At 34.8% G+C, this 11079-nt stretch overlaps 1 protein-coding gene across 1 annotated transcript; it reads left to right on the plus strand.

The window, feature by feature from the left end:
* The first annotated feature begins 3067 nt into the window (after window positions 1-3067).
* LOC126742443 (polygalacturonase-like) lies at window positions 3068-7837 on the plus strand. Its single transcript, XM_050449091.1, has 4 exons — window positions 3068-3377; window positions 6952-7142; window positions 7195-7522; window positions 7578-7837. The coding sequence occupies exons 1-4, from the start codon at window positions 3068-3070 to the stop codon at window positions 7835-7837; spliced, it is 1089 nt and encodes a 362-aa protein (XP_050305048.1).
* Window positions 7838-11079: the final 3242 nt, after the last annotated feature.

Here is an 11079-nt window from a genome sequence, read left to right on the forward strand (position 1 = left end):
TAAGATCGGCATATCTATGTTCGCCAGTAAATCCAAAAATACCTTTCCAGAGTTGGCACCTATAATCCATTTTTTATATTAATTTAAAAAAAGAAACAGGAACCAGATCATAAAGTAACTAGGAATGCAATCATGAATTTAATAAACAACTAATTCCAATGTACTTACCTATTTTCATTTTTCGGACATCTAAAAAACATTAAACCACTTCCACGCTTTGTAAAACAACTGTCTACCGAACAATAAGTCGACATTTTAATATAATAGATTATAATAATTTGCCATTCCACTGAGTCCACCCGGTACAACTAGTAATAAAACGCTCGCACATCAAAACGATTTAAACTCTACTCACTGTGTAACCCAACAGATTCGATTGTAGGAGCGTCGCCCGGCAAATGAAGTGAGGGGCGGTGAATAGGTAATTCGGCGCGTGGAGCCGAGTGAAGCAACTTGTATTTTATTCAGTAAACTTTGGTTAAGTATAATATTTATTTACTATAAAAAAAATGTTTGTGAAATTGAAAAAAATGTAAATTAATTTTTTTATTTTATAAAAAAAAACTAAATTATTAATCAAAGAGCTTATTTTAATCCAAGCAGTTTATCATTAAATTAAACTTAAGCTTACACCTCTGGTGGAGTCACTTGTTATGAAGACCTTTCCTTCTAACTTACTTAAAATTACTTTCTTAATTTTAACTTGCATAGAATTGTTTATTACTGAGATTTTCATGGTTTCAAGCGTTAAGAAGCTGAACCCAAGTATTAAACATATTAGGCCTGTTAAAAAACTAAGCAATCTGTGTCTTTTGCTGTCCACAGATTTAACATAATATTTTCTTCTTAGAATCCATTTCTCACTTTTGTTGCTTACATTTGCTCTTATCATTTTCACAAAAAAAAGTTTATTGCAATAACTATTTATGCAAATGCAATGTCGCCTATATTCAATTTTTTACTGTTTATATCTCAGTACTTTTACAACAATGTAATTACCTGCTTTCTTAGAAATTTCCTGTATCACACGTGTCACACCCAAATGAAAACTAGTCACAGCTGACACACAAGATACTGTACTAAACTAATGGAAACATTTTGTGCAAAATATGAGAATAGATCAATTTTGTTAAGATTTTTTGAAAAATTTAATTATTGAAAGTTTGTATTTCGGCAGAAGTAAAAAGAAAGCCTGTGCAAGCTAAAGATGGCCGCATTTTATATGACATAATTTGATGCTTGACAGTCCGTGCACCCTCGATAAAAGCAGTAGTTTAAGTAGTTTTGCATTCTTAGCGCCATCTAAATTTCAAGGAGTAGAAACTTTTTAGTGTTTCGTAAATCGCCCAAGCTTTCAAGGCCCTGATGGCAAGTTTTGAAAGATAGGTATTTGTTTGCAAGAATGGTGCGTTTAGAAAAACAAAAAATGCCGACAAAAAGATGGAAAAACATTTTCGTTTACATTCTTTTTCAGGTTGTTTGTTCAAGAACCATACTGTATTCTTAAAAACATGTACTTTTTCAGATTAAACAACTTAAAATAGAACTTCTCTATTGTTTGAATAACTGTCGCATCGCTGAAAAAGAAATGGTACCATGGTCCTTTTTAATTAAAATAAAACAGTGATTCCTTAATTTTTTTTTCTCGAAAACGGTTCATTTTATCGATAATGAACGAAAGTGCCTTTTCTTTAGTTTAAGGTTCAAGCTATCTATATTTATTATTTCAGAGTCTTTATCATACAGGGAATTTAAGCATTATAATGTACAACGTAGTCCGCCCCTCGTAAAATAAACAATTTCTTAGTAGTGTTGATCACGTAAAATTTTTATTAAACTATACTTAAGTACATCAAAAGTTATTCAAGAAAACCCTATTTCCAGCGGCGCCTTTAAGGGGCCGTATCTCCGTAGAGAAGTGCTATGGTTGGCACCTTTGGCGCGACACTCAAATTACAAGACAGTTTTACCACTAACCAAAACTCTTTATTTTTACTCTCGACACGTCTTTCATCATTGATGTTAGCATCTTCGGGAAAGGATTAAAACTACAGTTAAATTCATATATTATTAAAAAAACAGTTTTCATTTTATGTTACACTTTTCGATCTTATACACTTTTCAACAACATTAGCGAAACACGTGTCGAGAGTAAAATTAAGAGTGTTGGTTAACGGTAAAACTGTCTCATAAAATTTGTAAGGAGGGCCCATAGGAAATTTTTTTATACGAAAGTTCTATGAAATTTTTTTAAATTTTCTAACTGAATCCAAGAGATTTCCCACATTTTCCGGGACACCCTTTATATTTTATTTCTTCTTCTTCTTTCTTCTTTTTATTAGTCATTTCTGGCATTAGTTAAAGTAGGTACCATTCTGTTAACTCTGAGCCCGATCGTCCTCGTAATAATATAATCAGAAAATTTTCTGACCCTGAATGCATTTTTACTTGCCAGTCTCTTGCCCAGCGATCATACATTTTCGATAGGATTTTTTTTTTATATGAGTTAGATCTCTTTTTTTTCATAGTATAGGGTGTCGAGGAATTATCTGGTACTATTTATTTTTTATTTTTAAAGTTATTATTCTTTCACTCATTAATATTATAACAAATGTCTCCTTTTTTGGATGGAATATTTCGAAATAAATGTTTATCGCACGCATTTTTATCATAACTAAAAATTAATTGTTCTGTAATAGAAACCTATATTTTTGAAAGCTTAATTGTTTATAGTCAACTCATTTAGATATTTATAATGATTATTTTGTAGTGTCATGTTTTTTTATGGACAATGAAATCAAGGCACGTTTTTGAGAGGCCGCATGTGTAAGAATAATTGGGTTTCTTAAGATTAAGAAATTCGTGAATATCTAATTTAAGAATATTATTTTAAAGTTCAATTCATCATCCATCAGCAAATATTACTTAATCTATTGCACCACTCATTGTTCTTCTGAAAAGATAAAAATCTAGAAAGATAAATCGACAACTTCTTAAAAAGCGGTTTTTTTATATATATATATATGCAAAAAGCCTTAAAACTAAAAGAAATAACTAATAATTAAAAATGCTTAAGCTTTTCATATCTACTGTTACTTTAATTTGGGTAGCTTTGGCTAGCCCTTTAAAAGAAACTTGTACCGTCACCACTTACGATGCAGTTAGTGCCGCTGTATCTAGTTGCTCCAACATAGTAATTAAAGGTATAACAGTTCCAGCTAATAAGACCTTAACCTTGAACCTAACAACAAGTGCTACATTGACCTTTGAAGGAACCATTACTTTTACACACTCAAATTGGAAGGGTCCTTTAGTTCAAGTTTCAGGAAGTAAGGTCACTGTTAAAGGAGCTTCAGGATCAGTACTTGATGGTTTGGGTAAGTTAATTTCTTTAACAATACAAGATACTTGATATATAGATCTTATATAATAATAATATATACGGTGTGTCGAAAAAGTCTGGAAAAATACAGGTAAAAACAATTATATGGTTGCTTGGACACGTCAATTATTCTTCTATTTTTTGCATATTTTCAGTTTTCTGAAAAATATACAGGGTGTGTCAAGAAGATTAGGCAGCTGTCAACTTTATTATCTTAGATAGAACACCCCATTTATTAATGCATTTTTGAATTCTATGATAAATTCTAAACACATTTCATATATAACACCCTACACTCGATCTTGAACTGTTTTCGAAATATAAAGAATTCAAAATCTTGATTTTTCAATCTAAATGATATAACTTGAGAAATGCGGGTTGTACTTTCTTACTTTAGTTTTTCATAAGCTATCGTTTAACCTAAACTTTAGATTTAACTGAGGCCTAAATTTAAAAAAATGTAGTTTCAAAATGTCAAGCAAATAATGCTTTTTTTTAATAAAGTTATTGTAATAGAAACTTTGGTACAAGGCAAAACTATTCAATGAAATGTTCAAAATGGTTTCCTTGCACTTCCTGACAATGCGCAAGGTTGAAATAAAATTCATCAATAACTTTTCGAATCATTTCTTGTGTAATTTGGTCAGCTTCAGTTGTTATGACTGGTTGCTACAATTACGCCAGATGTCATTAATTATTTTACAACTCTCTTTGTATTTAAGCCATCAAACAAAACAAAGTGGGTTGGAAGTTGGGTTTGACTTGATCAGTCAAACCCATGTCCTTCGTTATCTCCCAATAATTGTAACAACTTTTTTTCCAACATTGCTTTTCAGCAAAAAACAAATCCCTTCAACGGATCCTCGTAATTTTTGCAGAATTTTCATGTTCCAAATTCGTTTTTCTTTATACGTATAAATCTAAGAGAACTCTGGATGTGCTTTCTACTATAAAAAATAAAAATTCAGCCAGAGAACAAAATCTTTCAATGTCTTAATTCGTTTTGGTGGGTTTCTCTCAAAATTGTCTCTTTTAAGTGTCTTACGACATCGCTTAAAAAGTATATAGGTGGCAAATGCGGCAGCTGCTACAAGTATTATCCAAAGGCACTTTGCTAATGAAAAGCTACTATTTGATGGACTTCTAGCATCTCCATTTGAGGCATGGTTAATAACTATTTCATCCTTTGATTCGGCATTCCCAATTTTTGACTGTTGATTATATTAATATTTGCTCTATTTGGAATAAATAAGTAAATATGTACTTTTACCTTAAAACTTTAACTCTGACTTTTGGATCGCCTTGTGATAATTTGGTTTTTGTTACCCAACTTCAGGGTAAAATCAAACAATCTTTTGGTTCATATGTAGAATGTATATTATTGTCAGTGCACAATTTATGGTACCCGTGGTTCGACCTAGTTACATGGTTTACATAATAACGCTTAGTCTAAGTATAATTGTACTACTACTATTAGCACGTTCTCAATTATACAGAATTAGACTGGGTGTTACTACATTACAATCTAAACTCCTAATAGAAAATGAACACCCGAATGGTAATGAAACAACTCCCAACAATAAAGAAGCGTCATAAAAGAGGCTTCGACAATTACTCAAAGAACTTAATTATAGAATCAATATTTAATCCAATATAAGGTATATAGGATGGAGTAATTCCACCATCTTACAATATAAGGCTTTAAAGATACTAACAGCATTTTAAGAATTAAACTAAAGTCTAAGTGTAGTAAAAGACATTTCAGGCACACAATGAAATGGCATTAACAAACAAATTTACACAAAATCCCAAAAACAACTCACAGAAGATAATATCATATCAGGACACAACAGGAATTTATAGGCAAAAAAATAATTTATAATTGAACTTCGAGAATGAGCCTATCGACATTATGCCATCCACTGCCCATCCTGTTTTTTTTTGTGAAAACAGAAGGCTTCATCTGTGCAATTCAAAATCAGGTTTTTGCAACTAATCTCTCAAAAGAGCAATATGTAATTATATGCAATCAAAGTAATGAATAAAGGAAACACATCATTCGTGGTTGTTCTGTATTAGCATCAAAACTTACTAATTTAATGATAACCGAGAGAATTAATCACCAAAATATTTAAGATAAATATATAGGCCTAACCAAAATTGTCCTTTACTATTAATAGAGTATAGTCCACAATAACAACTTTTGGCGAATCTGAGGTGAATATAAGTTTATGTCTACCTATATATCACAACATGCCGTACATTATACATATACGAGATACATTATATATATATATATATATATACAGTGCTTTCATTTCAAAACAATCCACCCTTAATAACTTCCTTAAAAAAAAAAAAAAAAAAAACACGTCAAATTATATATACAGAGGGACGTTTAATTATGCATTTACTGAAGTTCTGTGAATCACCTCCTCACCTGTAACCTCACTTTAATATGTCAAATGGGAACCCCCATCGTGTGATACATCATAGTAAGGAGCATAAAATTCTCTATTCAACGGTACGAACAAAATGAAATCGGTAGATGTGTAAGCAAATAGTTAGCGAAAATGTCTAGAAATAATGAATATTTTATTTACGACAAACTTTGGTATGCCAAATGGCTACCCCATGGTGTGATACATTATTTTAAAGGGCATTCATTATGCTATCAATGGTTGTAAAAAAAATAAAATTGATTGACCAAGAAGCAATTAAAGTGTAAATCGGTAGGGTAGAAAAACAAATTTAATTAGTTTAACAAATTTATTTTATTAAATGTTCAAAATGCGCGCCGTTATTAACAAGACAATAAAAAAGCCTATTTTCAAACTCCTTACGATCATTGGCAAGGATCTGCCCGCTAATTTCTCTGCATTCTTGAAATATTCTATTTTTAAATTCTCAATACTCTCAGGTGGGGTTTTATAAACTTTGCTTTTTAAGTAGCCCCAAAGAAAAAAGTCTAGTGGGGTTAGGTTCGGAGACCGCGCAGGCCATTAGATTGCACCACGTCTGCCAATCCACTTTTCTCGAAAATGTTCATCAAGCCACTCTCGAACTACCAAAGTGTAGTGCGCGGGAGCTCCATCCTAACTCCATTTTAACTTCTAAATTGCTTGTATTTTTTTTTGATGATCTATTATAAAAAATGTAAGAATTTTAAAATGATGTAGGTACCACACTAAAAGTATTCATTTAAAATACCAAAGTTTAGCGTAAATAAAATATTCATTATTTCTAGACATTTTCGCTAACTATTTGCTTACACATTTACCGATTTCATTTTTTTAGTACCGTTGAATAGAGAATCTTACGCTTAATATATGTATCACACGATGGGGGTTCCCATTTGACATATTAAAGTGAGGTTAGCTGGAGGTGAGGAGGTGATTGACAGAACTTCAGTAAATGCATAATTAAACATCCCCCTGTATATCTAATTTGACGTGTTTTTTTTTTTTTTTAAGAAAGTTATTAAGGGTGGATCGTTTTGAAATGAAAGCACTGTATAAGAGATAGCATTCAATTAAAATCCTTCATTTAATAGAAATTCTTATTTCTAGGTGCTAAATATTGGGATGGACAGGGAGATAATGGAGTAACTAAACCAAAATTCTTTACAATTGAAACTACTGGAGGATCACTACTCGAAAACATTAATTTGCTGAACTGCCCAGTTCAGTGCGTATCGATCAGCGGCGCAAGCAATACTGTCTTAAATAAGTGGACCATCGATGTTTCTGCTGGAGATTCGGTAAGCACTTTTCAAATAAATGTTCAAGTTTACTTCATTTTATATTTTTCAGGCTGGCGGTAAAAATACAGATGGATTTGACGTTTCAGGCTCCTCAGACATTACAGTTCAAAACAGCGAAGTCAAAAATCAAGATGATTGTGTAGCTCTAAACCAAGGGTCAAATATGATCTTCAAAAACTTGACATGCAGTGGCGGTCATGGACTTAGTTTATCCGTAGGTCAAAGCTCCAGGAATGGTAGTGCCAATACACTCACTAACGTAACTTTCACCGATAGTATCGTCTTGAACTCTAGAAATGGCATTCATGTTAAAACCCATACTGATGCTGGCACTGGTTCTGTTAATCTTATTACGTATCAAAACATTCAATTATCAGGTATGTGTAAAACATTAACTAGTCGGCCTGTGTTTTTATCTAAATAAGTTTCCAGGTATTACAAATTATGGAATTAATGTCCAACAAGACTACAAAGGTGGAAAGTCAACAGGAAGTCCAACTAGTAATATACCAATTGCTAACTTAAACTTACAAAATGTTACTGGAAGCATGAGTGGCGGTTCCAGTAGCATTCCAGTTTTTATTTTGTGTGGAAGCACAGGTTGTTCTAGCTGGACCTGGTCTACAATATCTATAACTAATGGAAAGAAATCTAATAGCTGTAATTTTACGCCCTCTGGGTTTTCATGCTAGAGCGGTTATTTAACATTACAACTTTATTTTAAAATTATTGTACAGGATGTTTTTGGTAGCTCTGGGTTAATAAAAGTTGGAAACATAAATTGCTAGAAATATTTCTTTACCTAAATCTGTATCTATCCATATCTGTATCTATTCAGAGACGTCAACTCACCCAAAATGAGCCCTCTAACACCGAACAAACGGAAAAAAGAGAAAAGCAAGATAACGTAGAGCAGGGTAAGTCTCTAGCAGGCAGTCCTTACCCCTTCCAAAAACCTCTTCTTGAAAGAAGATACTCTAGAACCCCATCCCCATCCTTAAATCCCGATCAGAATATTGAACCAGGAAAATTCAACAGCACTGAAATGTACAAAACAATCTGCGATAGCCTCCAGACGGAGATTGGTATGTTGCGGTCGGAAATTGAAGATTACAAAAAACTTGGAGATGAAAATTTACAACTAAAAACTAAGTTAAAAAACACTGAAGAAGAAATAGAACTTCTTAATGAACAAAACCGTATCTTCAATTCGCAACTGCAATTAATGAACGATAATATGGAAAAAATACTTCAAATTAACGAAAAGTTAGAAGATGAAAATAAACATTTTGCCGAGCAGCTCGAGGCGCTGAGGGACCAGCTAAACGACAATAAAAAAGAAGAAGAAAATCCTAGAAAAAGATTTAGAAAAGATGCAAACATCTCCTCCCCGCAAGAGGAGGAGATGTTGCAAGAAGACACAGACACAGATGAAGAACCTGGTCCTTCAGCGCTCCCAGATGATACGGCGGATAACAATCTGGGAGAGCGGGACGAATCACCGGAAAAAAATCCACTCTTCATGCCTTTGAATAATCTTTCAATTGCAGGAAGGGGGAGGAGTGCTAAACCTGGCAGCTCAAAGATACCGAAAGTTGTCATCAGAGACACTACTAACTGGGCAAAAAAGTACCAAACTATTATGGAAAATAAAATTAATATATTAAAAGTACAAAAAGAGAGGCTAGGTTTGGCACTCTTTTCAAAAACGGCTCAGGATCACAAAAACCTGACTGCTCTCCTCAGGGAGAGGGAGATGGAGTTTCACTGCTTCTTCCTAGAGGAGGACAGGAAACTGAATCTGATCCTGAGAGGATTTGACAGAAATTTCGACCTAAGAGAGATAGAAGAGGCACTAAACCAGATGGGATTCGAGCCTGAAGAAATGGGCTGGTTTAACACCGGCCCAGGCCGAAAAAGGCAAACGGATCTCATCCGGTTCCTAATCAGTAAAGAGCAGGAAGATATCTATAAAATCGATAACCTCCTGAACATAAGGGTCCGTGTGGAGCACCTTATAACATTCAAAGTCAACAATATAAGACAGGTGGGGCAGTGCCATCGCTGTCAAGAATTTGGTCACGCCGCGAGCAATTGCAACGCGTGGCCGAGATGTCACAAGTGCAAAGGCAAACATATATACACAGAATTCAAAAAAGAACGTGCAGCACCGGCCCAGTGTTGCAATGGGCTTGGAAAATTTAAAAAAATATATATATATTTTCCCAAAAATAAATACAACATAAGTTTATAAGAACAATGACGTTTATTTTAAGTTGTTAGGGTAAGTATTTGCAAAGTTATAAGGCTGCTAGTCTGGGGTCTTTTATACCTCCCGAGATTCCGTTCCAATTACGCGCTACGTCATAGACGCCGACGCGACGCGAGCGTGCGCGGTCGACATGCTAGCGTCGGTCGTTGCGTCCACTTGGGCGCCTGTGACGTATCATCCCGGCCGCGCTGGTACAAGGAAAAAATTAAACATGGCGTATTTATTCGAACTTTGAAAATTAATTGTGAAGTAACTATAAATGCTAGAGAACTGAAATAAATTGCTAAATTTAAGTTGGAGCCTGCTCTTTTTTGCTAAAAAATAATCGAATTGTCGTTTCCAAGCTCATTGTGGCGGCGACCACCCAGCTAGCTATTGGCGCTGTCCCAAAAATCCTAATTATATAAACAGCAAGAAAAACTTCGCTGAAGCATTGAAAAGAGTGCCCACATCGGGCCCGGTGTCTGGAGGGACGGAAATAACAAAACAACCCGACCTGGGGGCTAAACAGATTGAAATACCAGTACAACACAATACGTTAATAACTTTTTTATCCTTGCCGGAGGACGAAATAAACCTAAAAATAAATAATTTAATCTCAAAACTAAATAAATTAACTTCAATCCCAGCATTAAAATTATTACTGTCTTAAACTTTTAAACTTAAACTTTTACTTCTTTACAAAATAAAAAAAAAACATAAATAAATAAAACACAACACCGGCCCAAAACCGACGAGCTGGGCGGGCGTGTCCTAAACCTGTGAATCCAACCAATCCCAGCCGCCCACCCAGTGCATAAATACAACCAACGCTTCCTCATCCCATTCAGTCTTTCCCCGCGTTCTGAGCCATCACGAGCTAGAGCTCTCTCATCGCTTCTCGGCCTTTTGGCTAAGATCAAAGTGTAGTGCACACTCTGTACAGTACCACTTTATTATTCTTCGCCCGAGCGCGCAGTTTTTTCTAAATTTTAAAACCTCGGTTTTTTACGAATCTTCGGGTAACCGCCAATCGAAAATCACCAAACGCAGGGTCCCTTCGGAGGGAACCGCAAATGAAATCGGACACGGATGATGACGCGCGGTCGACGTCATCGCGCGCCTCAACATCGGCATCCAAACGCTCCGCCACAACTGATAATGTTATCACTAATCTTAAAAAAAGTATCAACAAAACAAAATGCTTAGATTGCAGCCTACTACAACGACAAATTAACAATCCCAACCTTTCCCAAGAGCAACAAAATAACCTACACACCACTGCTGCTAAACACCTAAACCTAACTCACAACATGCCCTCAAAACGCAAAACCTCCCTAACCCTGAACACTCCACTCCTCTGCCCACCTCCACCACCACCTCCCTCTACAGCCACCAGCAATAAACAGCCCAGAGCGGACAGCCAAGGGTTTAGCCCCCCTACTAAGTACATTAAATTAAAACACTTAATCAAAGACATATCGCCCTCACCTCCCACAATTCTTACCAACAGATACAAAACCCTCCAAACCAACGACGTTGCCATGGATCTTGAGGTATCGGAACCCGAAGAGGAATTAACTGCCAAGAAGATAAGGCAAAAAACAAAACAATCACTACCTCCAAACAAAAGAAATAACACCAAACCCCCACCCATTATTGTGAAGGGTAGACTGCAACACC

The sequence above is a fragment of the Anthonomus grandis genome, chromosome 11 (genome assembly GCF_022605725.1).
Source record: "Anthonomus grandis grandis chromosome 11, icAntGran1.3, whole genome shotgun sequence".
Classification (NCBI taxonomy): Eukaryota; Metazoa; Arthropoda; class Insecta; order Coleoptera; family Curculionidae; genus Anthonomus; species Anthonomus grandis.